The 27,003-nt window shown below is 40.6% G+C and overlaps 1 protein-coding gene across 1 annotated transcript in view; it reads left to right on the top strand.

The window, feature by feature from the left end:
* SLC16A10 (solute carrier family 16 member 10) overlaps nucleotides 1-27,003 on the top strand; it is a 130,407-nt gene that overhangs the window by 72,008 nt on the left and 31,396 nt on the right. Inside the window, exons 2-3 of the mRNA XM_082731963.1 lie at nucleotides 3,042-3,186; nucleotides 5,442-5,904. Of these exons, the coding sequence (XP_082588089.1) occupies nucleotides 3,042-3,186; nucleotides 5,442-5,904 (608 nt within the window). The remainder of the gene's footprint in view (nucleotides 1-3,041; nucleotides 3,187-5,441; nucleotides 5,905-27,003) is intronic.

The raw sequence follows: 27,003 nt of genomic DNA, 5'->3' as shown, positions 1-27,003 counted from the left end.
AGCAGAGAGCCCCATCCAGGGCTAGATCCCAGGACCCTGAGATCATGACCTGAGCTGAAGGCAGAGGCTTAACCCACTGAGCCACCCAGGCGCCCCTCTGTGTGGTGTTCTCGACTTCTGTTTGCATATATGTTACTAGACTGAAAATTATTGGAAGGTAGAGAAATCTCTTAGTTTATTTTGTATTCTCAACAGCCTAGGATAGTGCCTTGAAGGTAATAGGCACTTTTAATAGGAAGGGAGAGAATGTTGTATTCTATAATTTAAATAGCACCTCTTCCATTGAAAAAGATTTGTTTTCTCAACAATAATAGGAAACCTTGTGCAGGTATTTGGTTGAATTCCATCGAGGGACTGGGCTAGTTTGCTTTATTTATTTATTTATTTTTATGTTACGTTATGTTATGTTATGTATTGTTCCGTGATTCATTGTTTGCACATTAAAAAAAAAAAAAGGTTTTATTTATTTATTTGACAGAGAGGGAGAGATCACAAGTAGGCAGAGGCAGGCAGAGAGAAAGGGAGAAGCAGGCTCCCTGCTGTGCAGAGACCCCCCACCCCCCACCCCATCCCCCCATGCAGGGCTCAATCCCAGGACCCTGAGATCATGACCGGAACTGAAAGCAGAGGCTTAACTCGCCGAGCCACCCAGGTGCCCCTGCACATTTTTTAAATAAAAGTTTTACCATGCTCGGTACAGTGACTATGTACTTCAGTTTCTCAGTTGTTAAATGAACTTAATAAGAGGATCTACCTACAATGTTTTGGGGATTAAATGAGATCATCTCTGAGTATGCAAATATATTACCTCAAAATTTTATTGAGTTTTTATTAATAATAATCACAGACTTATAATGTGTATCATAACATAAGACCTTGCATTCTCTGGGTTGTCATGTTAAAATGTTATAAAAGCTAGAAGTTTTAGGAGTTAACAATGGCAAGTCATTATTCATTCAGGAATTAGTATCTTCTTGAATTTGATCAGAAGATGGACCTACCCTAATCTGCTGATTATTATCATAACAGAATGTGCTGTTGGAATTTTAGCCAAGGCACTAAAGTACAATAGAGTGAAATTCAAAAGTGACCTATTTCAAGAACAAGTTAGAGGCTCTAAAAGCTCTAAGAAGTACACTTACAGGTCAAGGAAGAACATTTTCAGAAAATTATGCTGTGGCTTCTTTTTAGCATATGGGAGAAGTAGGGGTGCATGCTTTCTCACTTGGTATCAAGTGAGGGGAACTTGAAAGGGACCATTTAGAGATTTGAAGAGTTCTCTTCAGTGAGGGGATACAGAGGACTGGGGTCTGAGTCCCCTGAGAAATCCAAGGAGAAAACTAAAACTGGGTAACTGCTCCCGTAGGCAAAGCTGTCCAAGACGTGTCTGTGTTGGAGTTTGTCTACACTCCCACATTTGTCAGGGCAAAGCAACATGAATGTTTCCTGTACATCAGAGGCAGGCCTCATGGAAGAGAGGGGCAGTCTGGAGCTGGTTTTTTTTTGTTTTTTGTTTTTTTTAAAGATTTTATTTATTTATTTGAAAGACGGAGATCACAAGTAGGCAGAGAGGCAGGCAGAGAGAGAGAGAGAGGGAAGCAGGCTTCCTGCGGAGCAGGGAGCCCGATGCGGGGCTCGATCCCAGGACCCTGAGATCATGACCTGAGCCAAAGGCAGCAGCCCAAACCACTGAGCCACCCAGGCGCCCCTGGAGCTGTTTTGATTCCTGCCCAGATAGACTGCCTAGAAGGACCATGAAGCTCTATTGATAGTTGGTCTTTTAAGTGACAGCAAGAAAGCCAGGAGGAAAATGAATTATCCTTGTCAGTGGAGCTACAGCCAGAAGGTCTCTGAGGTGAGACTCTGGAGAACCCACAAAAGTACATCTGAGAAAAAAGAGTCAGCTTCAAACATGATCAGACAGGTGTTTGGGCAGGACCACGGACAATGGAATCTGCCTTCCTTGTCCCGGCTTCTCTCTTTCCCGTACCCACGTCAGAGGGTATGGCCGCTAGAGAAGGGGAGAAGCCGTCAGGAACAGACACAAAGCTGGGGTTGGGGAAAAAATAGGTGTTAGATCCTCTTTCAAGATCAGCAAACAGACTCGGGGGGAGTGAATTGCCTAAGAATATATAGTAGTCAAGGGATTTGGACCTAAATCTGTTTGTTGTTTAGCCACATTTACTTAGGTTCCATTCATTTTTTTAATACTTTTTAAGAAGAATTTATAAACTTAGTATCTTATGAGATTACTCATTTCTTTGGCAGAAAGTTGCCCTAATTTGTATTCAGTATTAGTTTCTCTCTCTCTCATTTTTTTTTGGGGGGGGGTTTCCTTTTGTTTTAGTTTTTTTACAGAGTGAGGAGAGGAAATTATGACTTCTGATTCTTGTGTGTGTGTGTGTGTGTGTGTGATTATAACATACTTTCAGAAAAAAAGGAAAAAAGAATGTATGTGTGGTTTCACAAATAAAGTGACACCCAGAAACTATTATCCAGGTCAACAAATAGACTACCTATGTATGTCTTGATGCTCTTAGCACAAGAACTAAGCCCAGACTCTAGTAGGCAGATGTTCAGTTCTTAACTACTCAGTCCCAATGATTATAATTCTGTTTCTTCCCCCTAAGCGTTAGCCACTATCCTGACTTCCAGTGGTCACCATTTCTTCAGTTTGACCACATAGGCATGCATTCCTACATATATCTCATTAAAAAAAAAAAAGTAGAAGTTGCTTAAAACTGTAGATAACAGGTTAGATATTAATAGTGCTTGCGTCCTAGAAGAATGATTTGATTAAGAAAACAAACTTTTCAAGAATTCAATTAAACATAAATAATGGCTGTGCTAGTTATAATTAGTACTGGCAAGTCCTTTGAGCTGTGATTCAGATTTGCTTCTGATTTATTCCAACTCCCTCCCATTCCAAAATGTAATACCTTTTTTGTACTAACATTGTTCTAAATATGTATTATATCCTTTGGGATAAGTACAAATGCCATTTGCTGTATCATAATGTCCCTTTTGTCCCTCTTTTACAGCATGGGTAAGTTCTCTGTCCATGGGGATGATTTTCTTTTGCTGCCCAATAGCCAGTGTCTTCACAGACATGTTTGGTTGTCGGAAGACAGCTGTCGTGGGTGCCGCTGTTGGATTCATTGGACTCATGTCCAGTTCTTTTGTAAGGTAAGGCCTTGGTTCTTCATGATGCTTTTCAAGAGCTGTTAGTTACCACAGAGTTGTTCCTTCAGAAACTTTGCTGTTTACGAGGAAAAAATCCTCCTTTTCATTGCATAAGCTTTAAGCAGTATGACTTAAACAGTGTTATCCGGAGTAGCAAGTCAGAGCTTCATAATTAGAAACCTTTTGCTTGCAGCGCTCTCATATTTTTCGTTCAATTGTGTTTTTAATCCACTGATCAGAAGCTACAGAGCTTTCATAGGAGCAAGGGGAGATGTGATATAAATTCCAGGGGTCGAACGCACTTTCCTGTAGTTCAAGTTCTGCCTTCTTAGGAAAGCCTTCTAGCAGCTCTAGGTCACATCTGTTTCCTGCTAGGAATCCTTTTTACACACACAATTGTTACTTACTGACTTAGACTGCACTTCAGTTGTCAGACTTCAGCAGTTGGAACGAGCTGTTACTGAGGTGAAAATTTAGAAGTGAGAGAGACTCAGGAGCAGTGAAAATGCCATCGTTTCTGCTGATGTGCTGTACTCTGGGTGGGGGGAGATACGAAGCTAGTATCACCCAGCATTTAGTATTTAAAATAGAGTGCAAGAAAGTGTTTCCGATTTATATCCATGGCTCTCTAGGTTTCCACCTGGCAGCTTTACAGTATTGTGGAATAATTGTTCGGATATAGATGTTCGTGATGATACTGTTGTCAGTACTATTTTTTTAAAAAAGATTTTATTTATTTATTTGAGGGAGAATGAGTGAGAGAGACCATGAGAGAGGAGAAGGTCAGAGGGAGAAGCAGACTCCCCAAGGAGCTGGGAGCCCAATGTGGGACTGGGATCATGACCTGAGCCAAAGGCAGTTGTTCAACCAACTGAGCCACCCAGGCGCCCCATGAAATAAGTAGCAGTTATCGGGAAAACTGCTGCTATGTGGAAAAACTGAGGAAGAATGAATGAAATATTATTTTTATTTTGTTCTATGTTATTATTTGTTTCACTAAGCAGATTATAAGCAGGGCATTTGTACATTTTTAGGTTTTTTTTTTTTACCAAGTACCTGGAACATATGGTTGTTAAATATATGTTATGGAATAGAGTGGAGATTCAGGAAAGGATGATCAGAATGAGGTAAAATTAATTTGGGAAAGCTCAGGGGTGACTCTTAGCCCTCTTCTGGAGATTATGCTAGCTGTGGGTGACTAGAGGGGGAAGGGCATCTTAGAGAGAGGATTGCCAACATGCCTTGATTTTATCAGATTCTAGAGTTCCTTATGATTACCTTAGCATATTGCTAGACTAGTATTATTGTTCAAAATTTAATTATTAACCAACTTTATCTGTGTTGGTTTCTAATAAATAATTTGCCTTTACTACTGATATATAGCCTTTTGAATAGACTTTTCAAAAGAAAAAACTTACAGTTTTCTTTTACTCCTTACCTTAATTGTTTCAAAGTATGTAATAATACAATCCTTTACATTCATAAGAGATGTGTAATTAAGTTATTTTTGGTTAAACTATAAAATTCATAATCCTTTATTATTTTTTTGAAGTCTATATGGCCTTAAAACTTACAAGGTGGGATCACTAATAACACACTTCACTTAGTCTTTCTGCAATCAGAATATAATTTTTTGTTATCTTGCACAACACTGAGAACAGTGCAGTACAGGGCGAAGGTTGGTCTGCAGCCCTTAGGCCAACAAAAATGAGGTACAACTGCTTCTCTGTGCAAATGTTTCTGACATAACTTTGGGGAGAAAATGTCAAATGCAGCTTTTCCTTTGAATAGATTGCTTAGTAAGTGCCTGGGAAATCTCAATAAAATAATGAATTGCTATTGTAAAATGATAATTGTTCAAAACTTTTTTTGAGATGAGATTTTTTGCTAGTTAGGTTAATCACTGTGTGGTGATTCCTGGCCCTGTCCTTCCTGAGTGGTGGAGAGCACAGCAGTTCTTACCGAGTGCTGCTTGGGTCACCTGAAATCCATGGAAAGCGGAAGAGGAACAAAATCACAGATGGCCTTCCGGTCATTTTTTCATATACTTGAGGCATTTTATTATCCATTCAGGGTGAATTAAAGTATTTTCAGTGGCATATTCTTGATATATTAAGTTTTTCACCTCTTTTTTGGTAAGCCTTTATTTGTATAAAATATTTTGATGAACTAAAACCCCCTTTCCTATGAGGTTTTGTTCTGCCAAGCCCTCAATACGAATAATGAAAGCACTCTTCATCTTTTTCATCTTTACACAGCTCCATCGAGCCTCTGTACCTTACCTATGGAGTCATATTTGCCTGTGGCTGCTCCTTTGCCTACCAGCCCTCCTTGGTCATTTTGGGACACTATTTCAAGAAGCGCCTCGGACTGGTGAACGGCATTGTCACCGCCGGCAGCAGCATCTTCACCATTTTGCTGCCTTTCCTCTTAAGGCTTCTGACTGACAGCGTGGGCCTCTTCTACACACTGAGGGTCCTCTGCATCTTCATGTTTGTCCTCTTTCTGGCTAGCTTTACTTACCGACCTCTTGTTCCAAATGCCAAAGATAAAGAGAGTGGAACCAAAGGAGGCAACAGATTCTCCCTCTTTTCCAGGAGGAAGTTTAGTCCTCCAAAAAAAATTTTCAATTTTGCCATCTTCAAGGTGACAGCTTATGCGGTTTGGGCAGCTGGAATACCACTTGCACTTTTTGGATACTTTGTGCCTTATGTTCACTTGGTGAGTATGCCTCTTTGGCTTTGCTGGTAATGGATGTCGTGATTTCATACTGGAAAAGTTCTTAGAAGAGCAAGAGAGATCACATTGAACTTGGCCTTAAACATTATCCTGGCTGTAATTCAGCGACTCTTGAAATTCAGGGTCTCTTAAGACAAGGTCAGCACACCCGTCAGATCATTAGATAGAAGGTACGCTTCGTGGTGTGCGTTGGTGTTTTAAAAATTGCCAAACCTAAATAAACAGAAACAACTTTAAAAAATTAAAAAAAAAAAAAAAAAAGAGGAAGGCTTAAATACTAGAACAAATGTCAAAACAGAAACTTAATAGGTCACATTTTCTTTAAGTAGCTTATAAATCATAATCAGGGACAAAGATGGTGCAATGATTTTGCCAACATCAGTAAATTATTTTTTGATGAAAAGGTACAGAAATTAGCTAAACTGTAAAAGCCAATGGGCTTGGCACAAAGAAGCATTACCTCTACTTGTAGGATACTTCTGGGAAAATGTGAGTTCTTTTTAGAGGATTATTGAAGTGAGAGAATTGTTAGCAAATGCCAAATGTGGGGAGAACAAGATTTCACAGGAAATTAAGAATTCAAGGGCTCAAACAATTTATATTGTTTACGTCTATCTCAGAGGCAAATTTAAGCCTCTTTATACTGATACAAGAATTAGCAGTATCTGAAGTACTTGCCCCTGGCAAAATTTGCTCAAAGTGCTTATTATGTTTCTTCCTTTTTTTCTTACTGTTGTGGCTAAAAAATGTATTTACAGTCCAACTTTCGGACATTCATGCAATTTTTCTTTAAAGTTTTGGTGGAAGTTGGTAACAGCTCAGGGAATTCTGGGCTCAGGGAGTCTGCTAGTAAACTATGTCATCAACTCTTGGTGGGTTCCTATGCAGAATTCAGAAAGGAATTAAGTCAAGGAAACAGGAGGAGAAATGGTAAACAGTCCTGGATCTAAGAATAATTTTGATTTTTCAATTCCTCTTATTCTCATTTTGCCACAAGTGCTGAAGAAGTCACTGGGATGACCGATGGGAGGCAGGGAGAAGGACTAATTTTTAGTACTCTGAGTCACTTGGCATTTTGCAGAGACTGAGGTACTAGGTAAAATGACCTAGTATGCAACCCCTGTCACATATGTAGAATGTGACTGCATCTTGACCTAATAGTCCATTTTCGCACTTTTAGGAAAGCCTATCTAAACCATCTGAAGCTATTTTTTGTTAGAATGTAGATCCATTGTGGAAGAGTTTCCTTTATCAACTATCTTTTCTGTAGCTTCTGTGGTTAAAACATTTGTGGTGTCCTCAAAATGAGAGATTTTTAAAAAAATTCTTCTTTGGTACTACAAAGTGAGCATATGCAGAGAACTCAATATCTCAGTTTTGTTGCTACCAGACACTTACCTAAGGACAAGTGGTAGGTGACAGTGTAGTCATTTCTGGTAACATATTTATAATCTGTAAAATAATTTCACATATATTATTTTATCTGACCTTCACAAAAAACCCGTGAAGTGGGCAAACTAAACAGTATTAGCTCACCTTGTGCAGGCTGGAAAACAGATGAATCATTAGCAAAGACGTTAAGTGACTTCCCGTTCCCATTCAGAGATGTTAAATGAAATGAGTATGCCTAAGGAAATTTAATAAAAATGTTCTTGGCTGTTGACTTCTTAAAAGTAAATCAGATTTCGTAATGAGGGATGATTAGTTTGTCATCAGGAGGCTGTAAATCAGAACAATAAGGTCTCTGTTAACTCTGATAAAGCCGGGACTTTTTTCTCCTTTCCCTCCTTCCAGGCGTGTTTTCTTACAGACGTGTTGCTCTTTTTCATTTGTGATTTTCTCTTTGTCAAACTGGTATAGCACCAAAAGCCATGCTGGAGAGGAAACACCAGCCAGTTAAATGCCACGTGGGCTGTTTTAATCTTGTGTTTGATGGGTGCACGGTGTTTGTCACTGTGCTGTAAATGAAGGTTTGGACTGCGGGTACCTGTGTAACCCAGGGTTCATGCATCCAGGCTTCCCTTAGAGGAGGAAAAGGAGTCTCCCGTCATCTTCCCAAACACAAGTAGATGATGTTCAATTCGTATTAAACCCTTTATTGGGTGTTGAAGGGAATACACATGGGAGGTATAAGAAACTGTCAAAGGAGCATAGAATCTAGTAAATGTTATAATAAAAGCTATTGTAGCTGGTAATTTTTACATATATTATCTTATTTAATCTTCACAACATTGAAGTACTTATAACACCTTCATTTCACTGATGAAAAGACTGAGGAACTAAAAGATTTAAAAACTTGCTCTGGGTCACAGAAATAGTGATTGGTAATTATTGATGTGGCACATTTATTCCAGAAGCAGTGTTGTATCTTGGGTAAAGGTAAGGGCTCTGCGGTAAGACAGATCTGGGTTTTGTTCCTGACTAGTTGCGTGATCTTGAATAACATCTGTGAGAATCAGTTTCTTCATATATAAAATAGGGATAAACCCAATTTTGTAGCATTGGTGTAAGGATTAGAGAAAATGCATGTAAAGCACTATCCAGTTCTGGTATAAAAATGAGCATTAAAGACCATGTGATTGCCAATTGAGTGGTTTTTAAGTGAGGGCTATAAAAGATTCAAAGGAAAAAGATGATATCCATTTGGAAAAATGGTTAGTAAAAGCTTCACAGGATTGGAGTTGGGCCTTGAGCACAAGATTTGGTGTTAAATTCAGATTCTTACTTAATCAACTAGGGAACTAGTTTATCTAGGTCTTCTTTGAAGATTCAAAAGTACAGTGAAATGATTAAGTAAAAAGTTCTAAGATTTTGACCTGTTAGACTATACATGATGATTTGAGAGAGAATATGTACGCTTTGTGTCAGTCTTGCTCTTAAAGCCTGGTTGGAGGTCTTATATTTTCCTAGTTGACTTTTTAAAGATGAAGTATCATGTTGCTTCCTGAAAGCTGTCAAATGATCTTTCTTTTAGCCCGCCCATTTCTTAATCTCCATTGTGAGAGTACAAATCTTATAGATGAGTTTAGGTGAGGCCTAACTTTCTAAATAAACATCGTTAGTGGCAACTGCTTCAGTTTTTATTATTTGCCCCTTTTGGCTGAGAGTTGTTTTGCTTTGTTTCTGGGCTACATATTTATGGCTTCTCCTTATCCCATTTTTCTTCATTCATTCTTAGAAGCGTAACGCTCTTTGGTTTTTCCTCCTCCCTCTCCATCACCCCCTCGTGTCTTCGCTGGTTCCTTTTTCACCTGGCCCTTAGTATCAGTGTGTCCTAGGGCTTCTGCCTAGTCTTTGTATCTACTCATCCCGCCCAGTGGTTTCATCCAGTCTCTGGAGTTCAGACATTGTATATATGCCAGTAACTCTGAATTTGTACTTCTCACCCAGACCTCTTTCCTAAATTCTCTACCAGACTTTCAGAACCACCTACCTACTTAATATCTCTACTTGCATGACTGCTAGGTGTTTCAGATTTAACATGTCCAACCCTGAAGTCTTACCCCTTCCCAAGCCTGCTCTGCCCCCAGCCATGTCTGTCTCAGGAGATGGCAATGTCATCCTTCTTAGTGATCAGGCCCCAAACCTGGCTTCACCTTAGCTCTTCTTTTTTCATGCCACACTCCTGATTCAGTCTGGAAATTTTGGTGGTTCTCCTTTCAAAATATATTCAGGATCCGCCCTCCTTTCATCATTCTCACTCCTGCCCCATAGACCAGGCCACCATCATCCCTTGCCCAGATCCCTGAATTTACACACCTAGCTGGTCTCCCTGCTAACATCCCTGCGCATGCAGTTCTCTACACAGAGGCCACCAGTGTTCTTTCAACACATAAGTCACTCCGCTCAAAATCCTTCGTTGGCTTTCCATTTCTCTGAGAGTAAAAACTTCAGTCTGTAAGGTACTCCATCATTTGGCCCCTTTTCCCTGTCTGATCTCATCTTCTGTCTTTGCCTCCCTTGCTCACTCTGCTCCTGCCACACTGCCCTGTTTGCTAGTCATCTTTTTTTTTTTTTTTTAAAGATTTTACTTTTAAGTAGTCTCTACACCCAGTGTGGGCCTTGAACCCCAAGATCAAGAGTTGCGTGCTCCTTTGACTAAGCCAGCCGGGCACCCTGTTACTCACCTTTTAATGAGGCATACCTTGACCACTTGGTTAAAACTCCCTTCTTTCTTCTCCCTTCCACAGCATTCCCAAACCCCCACACTGCTTTTTCTTTTCTTTTTCCATAGCACCTAATACCTTATAACATTGTACATAATTTATTTTTTATGATTATTATTTGCTATCTCTATGTATATCTCTGCTAGGATATAAGCCTTGTTGGCTAAGGATCTTTTTGTTTCGTTCAGTGAGAGATCCCAAACACCTAGCACAATGCCTAGTGCACAGCACGCCCTCAAGTTCAATGTTTTTCAATGACTGTATGTATGGGTAAGTCTAAAACAACACTACTAAGCAATTTCATTTTCTCACCATTTCAGTATTTAAAATTCTCTCTTTGATGCCATAATGATTTTTACATTTTATATGTCTCTCACATAGGACCTGATGGTTTTCGTAGTCATTAAACAGTGAATAACTCAAACTCGGCAAACCTCAGAATAATTAACACTAATACCATCGGTTAATGGAGTAAAGAACTGATGTGCTTTGCTTTGACCCACACTTTTATATGCATATGCTGAAATTGTCACTTGATAGAAGTAGAAGAAATTTCTCTGTCTCTGTCACTATTTTAAGTATATGAAAGGAGGAAATAGGAACGCTTGGTGGCCGTCCCCATTAATTAGGAGAGCTATATAGTAGGTGTCTGCCCGACTGTGTAGCAACTGAACATCTCAAAGAGCCTTGGGTGGAGTGTGTCAGAGCAGGGTGGGATTCAGGAACCACATCCAGAACAGAAGTCTGGTTTGGTAGGCATAGGGACACCTCAGATGACAATGATAATGTAGCTTTTATCAGTGACACGCAGTGCTCCATCCTCAATACGAGAATGGGTATACCGCTTTAATTACTTTCCCATTTCTCCATCACTACTCACTTTGAAAAGCAGCTATTGAGTACCTTTGTTCTTTGACTCTAGAACATATGGTAGTTGGGTTGAATTTTAGTTTTTAAGCTTTAGACCCATGTAGTTCTTTCTTTAGCAAAGAGAAGATAACTGACTTGTGTTGTAATCTGCAATGTATGTTTATTAGCCTGTTTTCAGAAACTCCACGATAAGACAGGAAATGTGTCATTTTTGTGTCAGGAAGTGACTGTTCTTAAAAGATACTTTGATCTGGTAGAAAGACCCATTTATCTGATGCTGTGATTAAAGACCCAGTCATTTGCCCGCTGACATGGCAATTAAGTGGACACTGAGTCCAGTTGTAACTGGGAATGAACAAGTTATATTTTAAAACTAGAAATGAAGTTTTGAGACAAACATGCCAATAAATGAGGCATGTGGTACCTCACGAGACCTTTTATGGCTTTGATTAATGCCATATGCTCTCATGGGTCAGGACAGGGATGTCCCTGTTTGACCTCACTGGTCAGGGCCGCCTTGTTCATATTGTGAAACTAGGAATCTACTCCAAGCCAGAGTTCAGGGCGTTGGGCTGTGCAAATGGGAAAAGTGTACATGTTTTCATCAATCTGTGGCTTCCTCAGAGGGAGAGTCCGGTAACATTTGTCAAAAATCTATAATATGTCAAAAAATGTATAATATGTCAAGCATTTTCACAAAGTCTCATGTAACCATCACAAGAATGAGTGTATCAAGTATAATAAGTAACTAAAAACGTAAGGCTGAGGAAATGACTCTGCTAAGTTATGCCTGTTCAAGGTCACTCACTGAGTTATACTCAAGAGCTAGGATTTGAGCACAGGTGTTGGACTCTGAGTCTCATGTTTTTTTTATGAAAGAGTCTGTTCTGCCTTCATCAGGTAACCTCACAGATGGAGTGCTGCCTGTTTCCCTTCCATTCTCAGAACTAAGGAAAGAGCCAGTGCTGGACCCTTCCAGCCCTCAGAGCCTGCTGCACAGCCATGGGCGGGGAGGCGGAGGGGGGTGCTGTGGAAGAGATGGGCTTCTGTTCTAATGTAATGCAAGTGAGAAGATGTCATGTAACCATATTTCCAGCCTCTTCATCTCCTCTTCTGATTTCTAGCACATTGTGAATGTGAGAAAACTGAATCACTTTTCACAATCTGTGACAAGCAGAACATGGAAAATACATAGTCTTAGATTAGGTTTTGATTTCTGTACTAAACATAAAGCATGGCAGAAGAAAAAAATGGACAAATGTAAAAATTTATAGCAAGATCTGTCATATATTTGGTTAACATAAGAAATTATAGGGAAAACGGGAAAAAATTGCTTATATTTTAGAGTTACATATAAACTGAGGCCACTGATAGGTCCTTAGTGTCCTGAGAAGGCCCTAAAGAGTCCTTGTGTTGGAAAGCTGTTCTTTCTTCTCAATGCGTAAATTTCACCAGGTTTCTGTTTTGTTTTGTTTTTGTTTGTTAAAATATACTTTTGAATAACTTCAAAATTTAACTGTTATATGGATATTTGCTTATCCCTCAACTGCTTGGCTTAGTATCAAATTAAAGTTTGTTGAGGTTTGAGGAACCTAAATCAGCTGGTAAGTGTCCCATTGTGATTTTTATATCATTAAAAAGTAAGTTACTATGATAGAAGACGAAGGAATAGAAATCTGAATTTGAAGAATCTTCCCTTAGGCTGTACTTGGACATTGGCCTTCCGCCATATTTATCAGGTGGTTGTGACAGCTGGAGAGTGTCGTCTGACCCACTGAGAGTACTTGTCTGCTAGTTTAACCGTACCTCCATGTTCTGGAGCGTCTTTTTGGAGAAGGCTTTGCAGACACTAGCTCCACGGATTACGAGCATAAGAGGAAACAGGCCTGAGTTACATAATTGTACTGCAGGGCAGAGTCTCTAGCACTCAAAGATCATTTGAGGGCTGCACATCTCTTACGTATTAACACCCGGACTGCCCGTGCCACTGTCTCTTTTTCCTTGTGCTTTTCCTGCTTTCTGTTCCCATTACTTGTATCTAGCTTTCTACCTTCCTCTACCCATTGGCAGCTCACCTGTAATCAGGACGCTTATATTTCCTTGTAACAAATTGGAGAAAAGCTCATTTAATGGTAGGTGATGCCTACCATTTGGAGGCAGAATTGCAAACATGGACAGCTGCTGTGAGGTTATGCCATCTGGCTGTGACTGTGTCAAATGGAATGGATTCATTCCTGGAATAGCAGGGCGAGAGCAAGTGCAGCCTCCCAAGCTCTGAGCAGAGTTTTGAGCAGAGTTTCTGATTCTGCTCAGACGGTCCTCATACCCACACAAGGGTTTGTTTTAAACTACCAATTGCTTTTAAACAGATGTAACGTTTATTGACTTCTCCTATTTTTATTAGCGCTCAGTTTACAAGAAGCTCCCACAAACATTATCCTTCACTGGCATCTCAGGGCCACGCTGCGAGGTCCGTGTGATGCGAGGCTCCTACCTGGGGTAGTCGGGGCTTGAGCCTGGCTCCTCTTAAAAGTGTGGCTTTTCAATAAAATATTTACATACCTGCAAAGATATAGCAGTAATTAAGGAGTCGAAAGGGATTATACAGGTGATTTAACTGCACTTCTTAAAATTAGACTAGTAAAGGAACCTAGGCACGGAAAGGGTAAGTTGCTTGCCAGACATCACATAGTTAAAAAAGCAACAGAAGGAGCACAACATCTGCGAAGATCCATGGAAAATAAATAGAAGCTTATCATAGCCTAAAATGTCAACATGTACATAGTAGAAACAGAATTTTTAGAGGAATGAAATAGTTTCTTCAGGTAATGTAACCCTCGTCAACTCCTAGGACTCCTTTCCCAGTCAGGGGTTGTGCCATTCTGACACATTCCAGTTCTTCAGAGATGCCAATAGCAGTTATACTGGCTTTGTCCTCTTTCTGTTGTGAACCTGTTTAGAGCTCAGGGTCAAGGTTGTTGTGTCCCTGAGAATGCAGGCCTCCTAGTAGGATCCTTGTAAACCAAAGGTGGTTGTGTGGTGGGCCAGAACTGGGCTGCTGGGCTGATCTCTCCTATTGCATTTATCATGGATCACGGTAAGGTTCTGACAGGGGAAAAGGGTTGAGGTCCATTAAATATCCCCAGCCTTGGGCAGAATGGTTGCCGTGCTTTGGAAATATTTTACAATTGACTTATGATAGAATTGTATAGCCTGAAGAATTTCCCTGTCAGTCTTACTTGCTCTATAATCAGATTAAACCCAAGATGGAGTTAACATTAAAATTGTGTTTTTAGTCTAGAGGCTAAACACTGGAGACTAAATACTAGGGGCTAACGGTTTCATTTTCTCCCTTCTTTTTCTTCTTGGTTTTGGTTTATTATCCTAGTTATGTTGATTGTTACTTTGACATTTATTAGCTAATGCAGAATGTTATGGTACTTTGCAGAATAAAGCATAATCACATTGTTTTTTCACCAGATTTTCTAATTTAAGTATAGTTGACCCTTGAAAATGTGGGGTTTGGGGCACTGGACCCCCATGCATTCAGAAGTCTGCCGATAACTTTTGACTTCTTCAAACTTAAATACTAATAGCCTACTGTTGACAGGAAGCCTTGCTGGTAATAAATAGTTGGTTAAGACATATTTTGCATATTATATATATATATATATATATATATATATATACACTCACATATATCATATACTGTATTCTTACAGTAAAGTAAGCCTAGAGAAAATAAAATGTTAAGTTTAAAAGAGAGGGGCACCTGGCTGGCTTAGTTGGTAGAGCATGTGACTTTTGATCTTGGGATTCTGAGTTCAAGCTGGGTATAGAGATTGTTGGGTATAGAGATTGCTTAATAAATGGCAGTTTAAAAAACAGTATAAGAAAACACATTTACAGTACTCTACTGTATTCATTAAAAAAAAATCTGCTTATAAGTAGACCCACACAGTTCAAACCCATGTTGTTCAAGGGTCAAGTGTAATTTTTATTTTATTTTTTCTATTTTTCATATAAAAATAGGCTTATAAATTCCTTTGACATAAGGATATTTCTTTGTATAGTGGATTAATTTAAATATCAGGATTCATCCATTGAGATTCACTGTGTTGCTTATATACACATATATAACACCTACATACATGGCTTGCAGGGTTTTTTTGTTGTTATGTGGTCTGGAATTGTTTCATCCATTTATTTGTTCATTTCATTTCATTCATTTTCTTTTCCCAGCAAACTTCCAAAAAGGATATGAAAGTATTTATTTCACACAGACCTATCTTTTTAAATCTCTACACCCAATGTGGGGCTTGAACTCACAACCACAAGATCAAGAGTCATATATTTTACCAACTGAGCCAGTCCAGGCACCCCCCACACACAAACATTTATTATTATTATTATTAATTTTGTGTCAAGGTTAGCATTTAGTGATTCATCAGTTCATATAGCACCTAGTACTCGATATGTCTCCTTAATGCCCATCCCCCCACCCAAATCCCCTCCAGCAACCCTTAGTTTGTTTCATACATTTTTTTAAAGATTTTATTTATTTATTTGAGAGAACGAGTGAGCATAGAGAGCATGAGTGGGGGTGGAGGGGCAGAGGGAGAAGGAGAAGCCGGCTGATATGAGGCTTGATGTGGGGACCCTGGGATCATGACCAGCTGAAGGCAGATGCTTAACCAACTGAGCCAGCCGGGAGCCCCTGTTTCGTACATTTTTGATTCAATTCTCCCAGCAACCTTCTATGAGGAAAGCAACACTAATACTGAATAGATTAAGAACGTTGAGGATTGGAGAGGTTTTATTTTGCTTGAGTGGTAGGGCTGTCACTAGAATTAGAATGGGTTATGCCCATTATTCTGATGGTTTTTTTTTTTAAAGATTTTTTCTTTATTTATCTGACAGAGATCACAAGTAGGCAGAGAGGCAGGCAGAGAGAGAGAGGAGGAAGCAGGCTCCCTGCAGCGCAGAGAGCCCGATGTGGGGCTCGATCCCAGGACCCTGGGATCATGACCTGAGCCGAAGGCAGAGGCTTAACCCACTGAGCCACCCAGGTGCCCTGATGGGTTTTTTTGTTGCATGGGTGTGTCTTCCTCTAATGATAACTCACTGGAACAGATTGGAGCATTCTTTCATTTGACAAATATTCACTGAGCACCTGCTGGGTGCTGTTAGCGTTGTAGGTGTAGGGATGCAGTGGTGAGAACAGATAAAATCTCTGCACTCATAGAGCCTGATAAACAAGTAAACCAGGTAGTTTTCAAACAGTGATATTTTCTTTGAAGAAAATAAAATGCAGTGGAAGGTGATGGTGGGAGGTCACTTCAGTTTGGGAAGTCAGGGACAACCTCTTTGAGGAGGTGACAGTAAGTGTGCGGCCATATTGGTGGAGGGCAGAATTAGAAATGTGGAAAATACTAAAAATAAGACTGCTTCCTATTGCTCTTGAGAGGCCTATGACAGAGAGTCTCTCTCATTTCTATCTATAAGGCCAGCCAACAGTTGATAAATTTTTTTATCCAACTTATTTTTATCTGGTGTATTGGAACCTGCATGTTGAAAATTTAAAAATTCTTGGATCGAGCCCAAACATTGCCTTTTTTTTTTTTTCCAGATACTTTACTTACTAGTTACAGTTTCTAAAAATACACTGCTCTTCCTCTGTTCTCGTGGTTATTACGTTAATGGTTAGACCTCTCCTCTCCTTGACCTTACCCGACTTTTTTCAGATTTTTTTCCAGTAGTGCTTTTCTTGCTTTTCTAACCTTGCATTTATTTTCCTGCAGATCTCAACATCTGCTGCAATTTGACTACTCAGGTTAGTGAAAATTTGCCCATTTATGAGTTTTGTGCCGGAGGCAGTAGTCACCAGTATTCTCCTACTTCAGATGAATAAGGATCCTTACTTCTGGCCACTTACGATTCAAAATGGTGGACGTTAAATAGCTACGGAACACTCATCAGAACAAGCTAGTTGGGGTTCTTTTGTCTTGTGAGGGTTTTTTTCCCCTCTTTCAAAGTGTAATATACTAACATAGGAACTTGATAGGATAGGACAGAATACATAAGAAGCCTAGAAAACTGATCATTTGCAGATAAGTAAGCTAAAACAGAGCTGCTGCTTTTAGTAAGGCAGTAAGTTGTCATGCGTTCCAAATTGTATTTAGTTAGGCAAAAAATAAGTATTTGTAGAATTCAGCAGTAGCTTTCAGAAGTGATACATGGTTTATGCAGTCATGAAAATTATCCTCAGAATATAGACTCCAAACTCCTAAGAGATTTTGAATTTATGGGAGAGAAAGAAATCGACAGACATCTTTTTAACTTCAATTGAAACCAGCAATAGCATCTTTTTGTCAGGCTTTTATACTCTATAATGAATTCAATGTAAGTATGGGAAAGGCTGGTGAAAACTGTGGCTTTTTCTACAAAATATATTGGGGGGTTTTGTGTGGGAATTGTCTTTACACCTCAGGAAATGGTAAAGAATAAAGGGGTAAAGTAGACTGGACGCATCAGAGGCAGGGCAGAGCTCCCTTTCCTTTGCTCCATCTCTAGTGCCTGACCTGTGTGTGGCGCTCAAAATATTTTGGGGCCAGTTTCATCCTGGGTTTGTGGATTGGCTGAATTGCTGAACTATGTGTTCTACTAATTTCTCTACTTGTGACTACTTCTTATTCTAATAGCACTTTATGTTCTTAAATTCTTTTTTCTTTTGATCTTCAGTGTAATAGACCTTGAAGGTGTAACAGTTTTCTCTCACTCGTACAGGGAAAGACCTTAGTTGGTTTGGAGACTTTCTCTGGTCACACACACACACCCACACACAGTGTAAGGGTATGGTTAAATAATAGAAATAAAATACCTTGTCTAGTTTCAGTGTGGAGCAATTTAAAGATAGGGAAATCCAGTGGTAAGAGGTACATAGTGTTGAGATGAGATGGTATCTCCTACGCCTTGTCCCTTCTCCTGGCTGCTTCCAGAAGATTCAGATGACTGAGGATGACCACAGCCCAGCAACAGCTGGCCATGCCTCTCTTGATCTTTACACCCATGTGTGGAGTTTAAAATATCACCATATATTGATGATTGAATTTATGAAACATTTTAATAGCCTCAACGTAAGTCAAGTGTGCCTGTGCTTACTTAATTGTGTCTCTATTTGTATGAACACATGGTTTTCTTTTCTATGTTTCTTACTCTTCAGGAGCCGCCTCAGGGACTTCCCACAGTTCGTTGCCAAGTGTTGCTTTGTTCCGGCACTTCAGCTTGCAGGATACTGAATCTTAGGGTCAGGATAATTGATCCTAGTGTCCCTGTCCCCCCTCTTCCTTGTGAGGGGCTTTCTGAGCTTTGCAGCACATTTACCTTCACAGCAACCCTGTCACATATCTAGAGCAGTGTGTCAGGCCCAGGACCTCCTTTTCTCTCCTGAAATAAAATACCTGGGTCATAAAAGCTAACTGTATACATAATTTAATGAAAATAATTGCCTTTATAGAAGGAGAAGAAATAAAATAAGTAATTTTTCATTAAATCACATGTATTTTAAAAGTTGATGTGGGGTGTACCAGTCAGATGGGGGGCCACCAAATGTGGGGCATCCCAATTGGGTGGGGGCTGGTGGCACAGGTGTGAAAGAATTCACCCAAAGCAGAACAAAGGAGATAGAAGATTCCTGAATATACTGCAAGGGAGCAGCGGGCAGGACAGCAAAGGAGGGACTGTCTGTGATGAGGCAGTGGTGAGGAGCCAGAGTTATAAGGCAGAGTGAGGGAATATGGGAACATATGGAATTTTCCCTTTTTTGGTAATCTTAAGATTACCAACTTAGGGCTTAGGACTCTTGTAATGGTCAGTGAGGGCCTACGGCTAGTTGAAAGTGGGTCATTTAATGAGCCTGTTTGAGTCAGCTCAGTGGTTGGTGGTCACTGTGGGCCCTTTCGCTTTGCTCACGTTTCTATTGCTCAAGCCTGTTGCCTAAAAGTGGCCTCTTGTATCCCCCTGCTGACAGAGCGACGATGACGGATCTTTGGCTTTTTGACCTCTTCAGGAGCTTCTCAGGAGCTGAATGAGGGGCATAGAGATGTCCTTAGCTATAGGTCAGTATTGGTCAGTTGGGAATTTATATGTAGGAATTATAAAAGACAGAGGCAGCCAAATCCAAGCTAAACAGCGTGTATGAATCTCCCTGAGCAGAAAAGGTCATCTGTCAGCTCAAAGTTATGACAGTAAAGGAATCTTAACACCGGGTGGAGAGACATCAGAAAATACATCAAAGTAATAGTAATAGTAGTAGTAGTAGTAGTAGTAGTAGTGATATTGCTATTATGGGAAAGAGAAGCCCAAATAAAAGACCTTTGATAGTTGATGAAAATCTTCCTCTAGTCCAGGAGTTTAACCTATTAAAGGAGAGAGGATCGTTTAAAGCACCAATCTGAATATTCATGCCTTCTGGTAACCCTGTAGCATTTTCATGGTAATCTGGAGAATATACATAACATTTTGTTTTAATAGAGCATACGTTTCTCCTTGAGCTGCAGCAGGATATCAAGGGCCATTTGGTTTCAGAGGGCCACGTTTCGAATTTCTGAATAACTGCATGTTGGACATAGTTAAAGGTGGCCGTTCTATCTATGCTTGACCAAAGCCTCTACTTGGAATTTTACATCAATGGAGGTGGCTCCTCGGACAAATACGGCTAGGGGATAAAACCATCAAGAAGCTCTCTTTGAGGTCTAGGCTTAGCAAATAGCCTAATATGAAGAATCACTGGCAAGTGGGAGCAGACTTGTCTGGGGATGTGGGCACCCCCAAGGATCTCATCCAGTATAAGTGGACAGATAAGGAAAGTGGGCCATTCATTATCTCCACAAGTCCATAGTTAACTGCGTGGAGTGGGATAGACTTCAGCTTTTAAGGAGTGATTTTGTCCTGCCAGCCCCACAGGATTGGTCAGAGTGATAGTTGAGTTATACAGGTGTTGGGGAGTCCATCCCATTTTCCAGCTGTTCAAATAATCATATGCCCACTGGGTCCTGTTATTATCCCCACCCACAGAATAACAAGCATGAAGATTGTCTGTACATAAGCTATTGTGGCAATTTCTCTGAAGTTTACCTCAGGTTGTCTAGATTAGGCAAACAACAAACATTTAAAGACAGTTAATTGGAAGTGCCTGGGTGGCTCAGTTGGTTAGGCGTCTGATACTTGATTTCAGCTCAAGTCATGATCTCAGGGTTGTGAGACCAGGGCCCACATCGGACTCCATGTTGGGCATGGAACCTGCTTTAGATTCTCTTTCTCCTTCCCTCTGCTCCCCCAATAAAAAATAAAGACAGTTAACCAAAGCTAGAATCTAATCCATAAGGATGTGTTACTGAAACATAATTTTTCTCTCTGAATTCACCCTTATTTCCAGATAGCTAAATCAAGACTAATTCATTTATTTGTTTGAAGTTTTATTTAAGTAATCTCTACACCCAGCATGGGGCTTGAACTCATGACCACAAGATCACATGCTCCAATAACTGAGCCAGCCAGACACCCTAAGACTAATTTGTTTGTAAAACAAGTCCAGTTTTAACTCACTTGGCCTAACTGGAAATATAAATCAAAACCACAGTGAAATGCCACCTCACACCAGGCAGAATGGCTAAAACTAAGTCAGGAAGTAACAAATGTTGGCAAGAATGTGGAGAAAAGGGAACCCTCTTACACTGCTGGTGGGAATGCAAACTGGTGCAGCCACTCTGGAAGACAGTATGGAGGTTCCTCAAAAGTTGTAAGTAGAACTGTCCTATGGGTATTTACCTACTGGGTATTTACCCTAAAGATACAAATGTCGTGATCCAAAGGGGCACCTGCACCCCAATGTTTATAGCAGCAGTGTCCACAATAGCCAAACTATGGAAAGAGTCCAAAAGTCCATCAGCAGTTGAATGGATAAAGAAGATGTGGTGTATATATATTGGAATATTAGCCATGAAAAAATGAAGTCTTGACATTTGCAACAACATGGATAGAATGGGAAGGTATTATGCTAAGTGAAATAATTCCATCAGAGAAGGACAATTATATAATCTCACTGATATGTGGAACTTAAGAAACAGTACAGGATCATAAGGGAAGAGAGGAGAAAAATAAGAAGAAATCAGAAAGGGAGACAAACCATAAGAGATTCTTTTTTTTTTTTTTTATTTTTTTTTAAATATTTTATTTATTTATTTGACAGAGAGAAATCACAAGTAGATGTGGGGCAGGCAGAGAGAGAGAGAGGGAAGCAGGCTCCCTGCTGAGTAGAGAGCCCGATGCGGGACCCGATCCCAGGACCCTGAGATCATGACCTGAGCCGAAGGCAGCGGCTTAAACCACTGAGCCACCCAGGCGCCCCACCATAAGAGATTCTTAATCATAGGAAGCAAACTGAGGGTTGCTGGAGAGGAGGTGGGGGGTAACTGGGTGCTGGGCATAAGGAGGGCAGTGATATAATGAGCACTGGGTGTTATATAAGACTGATGAATCACTGACCTCTACCTCTGAAACTATTAATATATTATATGTTAATTCAATTTATTTATTTTTTAAGATTTTATTTATTTATTTGACAGAGAGAGAGAGATCACAAGTAGGCAGAGAGGCAGGCAGAGAGAGAGAGGAGGAAGCAGGCTCCCCACTGAGCAGAGAGCCCGATGCAGGGCTCAATCCCAGGACCCCAGGATCATGACCCGAGCCGAAGGCAGAGGCTTAACCCGCTGAGCCACCCAGGTGCCCCGTTAGTTCAATTTAAATTTAAAAATTTAGGTACATACATACAAAAAAATCCCAAACAAACTTGGCCTAATTATTTACATAAACTCAGTAAGAATAGTGATTGATCAAATAGATCCTTTAAATCCAGTTTTGTTGGAACTTTTTATAAGGAATCTGTAGATTGAACTTATAATAGAATTTCTAGGCCAGAAACCAAGCCAAATACGTGCTATTAGACATATGTGCCTGCAGTACCTGTAGATTTGGGCAAATTCCTCTTCTTGAGGTTCCCAAAATATCCTGAGGTTCCTGCATCTGCCAGGAAGTGACATTCTTAACTCCCTGGTAAAGCTGCCGGCAACTCTGTAAGCAAGCTCTCCAGCCAACATTTCCAACGGGCTTTATGGCTCCGTGGTGTCAGCCTTATTCCTTAAAACTGTTTGGTCATATTGGAGGCTGTGCATGTCTCTCTCAAATGTGACATTCTAATCAAAGCCTTGGTAAAATAACCAATGTTTCCAGTGGTGTCCTGTTACAAGGAGAACAGATTCTTACCGATCTTATGCAAATAACTATAATTGCCATGGGAGGAAGAATACTGAGTGAGAATTTTGGAATTTCAGAAAGTTCAGGTGGGGAGAAAAAAGGTTTCCATTTGTTCACAAGGGAATGCTTTATCAAACCTCTGTAAGTCATATATATTTTAAGAGAAAATCTCCTTAATCTGGAAGAGCAAACATTAGAGAATCAGCAATGTTTTAAACAAGACTCACTAAAACTATAGTCATCTTCCTGAATTCACTTAGTCTCATGTGACTAATTCTTCAGTTGGAATGCAGCTTTTTTTGGCTGGTTCTGGAAATTCTTACCCATTTTAATTTTATGATTTTAAAGACCTCAAAAACCTCTATTTGTCAAAGTCTTTTTTATGAATCCCCTTGAAGACAAAACTCATTTTGCAAGAGCAACAGAGCAACTATAAATGACCAAAAAAACCAAAACAACAACAAAAAAAAACACCCCACAAAACCCTTAGAAGTGGACATGGTTGAAGATCTGATCTGAGAATACATTATAATGCAGCAGACCAGGAAATCCGGTTATTTCTGTGACACCTAGCATTTTAATAATTAGAATGTCAAGTGATGACCCTATACTAAAACATTTTGAAACTTCAGGGATTTCATATAATTTCTAAATTCTGGATTAAGTTAGCATACTGAATAAACAAGCTCAGTCAAAAAGATTTCATTTAGAATTTGAATCTTGGGAATTTTGCCTAAAAAAACCCTCAAAGTTATAAAGTGCCTGCCCAAATAGGATTACAGATCATTACAACACTTAAAATTTATTTACCCAAATTTATTTATCCAAAGGCAAAAAGAGGGTTACACAGTTGTTAGCCAAACTTAGCTCCTTTAATATTGAGAAGTTTTAGTTCTCTTAAGTAACCAAAGACCCAACAAAGACAAAACAGAAACTTTGGTTTTCTGGGCAGATACAGAGAAAACAAAAACAACCTCTTCCATTTTCTTATTAAGAGCAGACTTAATCCAAGAAAACTGTCTTTTTTATTTTTTTTAAAGATATTATTTATTTGACAGCACAAGCAGGGGGAGTGGGAGCAGAGAAGGAGAAGCAGACTCCCCACTGAGCAGGGATCCCGATGTGGGACTCGATGCCAGGAGCCTGGGATCACGACCTGAGCTGAAGGCAAATGCTTAACTGACTGAACCACCCAGGCGGCCCCAAAATTCTTTTAAAAAGTTGTTTTAGAGTTTGCACATGCATGTGGGCGCAGGGGTAGAGTGGAAGGGGGTAGAGGGAGGGAGAGAGAGAGAAAAGCAGACTCCCCACGGAGTGAGGAGCATGAAGTGGGGCTCCATCTCACGACCCTGAGACCATGACCTAGTCAAAATCAAGAGTTGGATGCTTAACCGACTCAGCCTCCCAGGCGTCCCAAAATTCTTTACTAAAGCTTTCCCTTCATAGGACAGTCTTCCAATAAGGCACAAAGCATGTTTTCCTACAGACCCAGGTATCTTTAGTTTCTCTGCAGTGGGAAGCCAAAAGCATAAACCTATATTTAGTAATCAATACTTTAATATTTTATTTTATTTGGAAATGACTTCACTGTCCAATGATTTCATTTTATCATTGAAGCAAAACTTGAAAGTTTCAGGTTACCACAGACTATGCAAGCTATACACAGGGTCAGATGGGCCATGAAACTGAGCAAGATAAATTCTACAGTTTTTGTGGAGGTCAGGATTTGGGGGACAGTGCTGTGAAGCTTTGTGCCTACGAGACCTCCGACTGTTTGGAAGTGTTCCAGCAAAAGAGGCCAAGTTAGAAAATAGTATTATAAGAAAGGGTTCTGTGGAGGAGCCATACCTCTTGATCTGTACTGAGGCCAGGAAATGTTACATAAAAAGAAGAAATGTTTTTCCTCAGGCTTTGGGGGTCAAATTTATAACTTGTTCCAGTATTTTTTTTTTCTCCCAGAAGTATACTTTCTTTTTCTTTAAGTTTAATTTTTAATTTTTTAATTTAACATAAAATGTATTATTTGTTCCAGGGGTATAGGTCTGTAGATTTGTTCCAGTTTTAAAGAATACAGCCCAAGAGTGAGCAAAGGAATAGAGGAGGTTTGTCCCAGAGTGGGAAAGACTGCTGCCGATTTCCAAAGAGCTGTCCCACCAAAAGGAATGAAACTGACTTCTGTCTATCGTCTTTCTTTCTATATTTCTTTCTTTTTTAAGATTTTATTTATTTGACATAAAGAGAAAGATCACAAGTAGGTGGAGAGAGAGGGAAGCAGGCTCCCTCCTGGGGCTCGATCCCAGGACCCTGACCATGAGCTGAGCTGAAGGCAGAGGCTTAACCCTCTGAGCCATTCAGGTGCCCCAAGACTCTGACTTCTGGTCGCACTTTCAGTCAGGGCTTCCCACTGACCTGAAAAATATGGGACCTTATGCAGGGCAACTGACCCTTCTGGGGCAACCCACCAAGGAGAGGGTCACGGGCGAATGGCAGTTGCAATCCTTGCCGGGGTGTCTCCTGCAACAGGGAAAGCCGGACACATGGTTGGCAGCGTTGGAAAAAGAAGGGAGAGAACTCACCCCTCAGATGTGTGGAAATGTGTTTTGCCTATAGGTCAAGACAGCAGCTGGATCTGCCAGAACAAAGGCAAGAAGGGAAGCAAGGAAGCTGAGAGTCAGCCAGTCTCAAGAGAGGATCCCAACTGAGTCTCTAAGGGGTGCCCGTTCAGCCTAGATGAGCTGTAGATGGATTGGGAGGAGAGCGAAAGGGGTCCTTCACCCTCACAGGCATGGGCAGTCCAACCTGTTTGCCCTCAGACCTTCAGACCGCAACAGGGAGCCGTTTTGGTCAGAGACATCCAGTTGTCTGGGGAGTACTGGGGTTGGTTGCCAAAGGGCTGAAAAGAAAAAGGAGAGGGAGGGGGGGATCCCTCACCCTTTCAGGCTAGGATGGTCTGGCGTGTTCCCCGTGGGGCTTCAGATCCTCACCAAAGAGTAAGTTTGCTCAGAGGTTACGAGAGTCAGTTCCGTTGAGGGAAAGTCCCGAGAAGTTCCTGGAGAATCTGGAGAGAGTCCAGAGCGGACAGAGGGTCTCCAAACTGGCCACCAAATGTGGGGCATTCCAGCTGGGTGGGGGCTGGTGGCACAGGTGTGAGAGAATTCACCCAAGACAGAACAAAGGAGATAGAAGTTTGTTGAATACGGTGCAAGGGAGGAGTGGGTAGGACAGCAAAGGAGGGACTGTCTTCTGACAAGGTGGTGGTGGTGCACCAGTTAGAGGGCAGAGGGAAGGATTGTGGGAACTTACCGTCCTTTCTTAGTAATCTTGCTTGTGCTTGGTTGTAATGGTCAGTTAGGGCCTAATGGCTGTTTCAAGGTGGGTCACTTAATGAGCTTGTTTGGGTCAGCTCGGTGGTCGGTGGTCACTGTGAACCCTTTTGCCTTGCTCAGGTTTCCATTGCTCAAGCCTGTTGCCTAAAAGCAGCCTCTGGCGTTAATGCTTGGGCTACACGCTACAGCATGGAAGAAACCTGAAGACATTACGCTGAGTGAAATAAGCTATAGAAGGTCAAATACCGAGGTACCCAGAGTAGTCACATTCATAGAAACAAAGTAGAATGGTGGTGGTTTCCAGGGGTTTGGGGAAATTTCATGGCAACAGTGTTTCAGTCTGGGAAAACGAGAATGTTCTGGGGATAGAAGGTGGTGGTGGCAGCGGAGGCTAAGTGTATTTAATGCCCAGCAACTGTACACTTAAAAAAATGGTTAAAATGGTAAATACTAGGTCATATAAGTTTTATTTAAAAATTTTTAAAAAGTTAATACTTGGGCACAACCTTATTAGAAAGATTAAAATGCCCTCCACAAATTTCCAAAACACCCCTGAGGGGATGTTACTGGCCAAATTGTGAACAAACATGCAGTATTGGTTTCAGATCAGGAAACTGATGTCCAAGATCTGAAAATCAGTAAGGGGTAGAGCTCATAATTCAGCTCCAAAGATTTTTTTCCCCCTGCTATGCCTGGACCTTCCAACTCTCAATCACAAAAGTTTTCTCTCTGCTGTGCCGGCATCCTTAATCTAGACCATTCAGGCTTTCCATTTTCTTATCTGTCCCTCTCTAGCAGTGTGGTCTTTTTCTTCCTGAAACTTTAAAACCACAAAACAGAACTGCACATACATATTTAAAATAATTTCTTAGGAAAGGGTAATAAAGAACAGAAAAGAAAAAGCTGGGGGTAGACAATCTCAGAAATATATGGAAATGACATTAGTGGTAGGAAAACTGATCTAGGCCCAATTCTAACTATTTTTCATCATCATTCAGATAAAAAAAATTTTTTTTAACTTGATGTGATACTAGGGAGTTGGTTAGCAATTAGATAATTCTTAGAATTATAGAGAAGACTCATCACTGTATGCCTTTACAAAGCCGGGAGGAGTGGGACACCTCCCCTTTTCTAAACACACGCAAACATGGAAACCCAAGATAGCTCAGAAGAGCTTTCATCACAAACAGGAATCCACGCCTGCAGGGCTGCTGTGGCTGGGGTGTATTTTCAGAGTGCTCTTTGAAGTATTAGTCACGCAGGCGGGTTTTGGACTGGGGCTGAGCCCTCTGCAGCCATGTTACCAGAGGGCAGATGCTCTAACTCCTTCACAGGCAGACACTCTTGCTTTTGTTTTTGTTTTTAACAAGAAGGATGGGCAGAGGCAGAGGGAGAGAATCCCAAGT

This window comes from Mustela nivalis (assembly GCF_964662115.1).
Source record: "Mustela nivalis genome assembly, chromosome: 5".
NCBI lineage: Eukaryota > Metazoa > Chordata > Mammalia > Carnivora > Mustelidae > Mustela > Mustela nivalis.
Note: the sequence above shows the minus strand (reverse complement) of the source record. Positions and strands in the feature narration are given on the sequence as shown.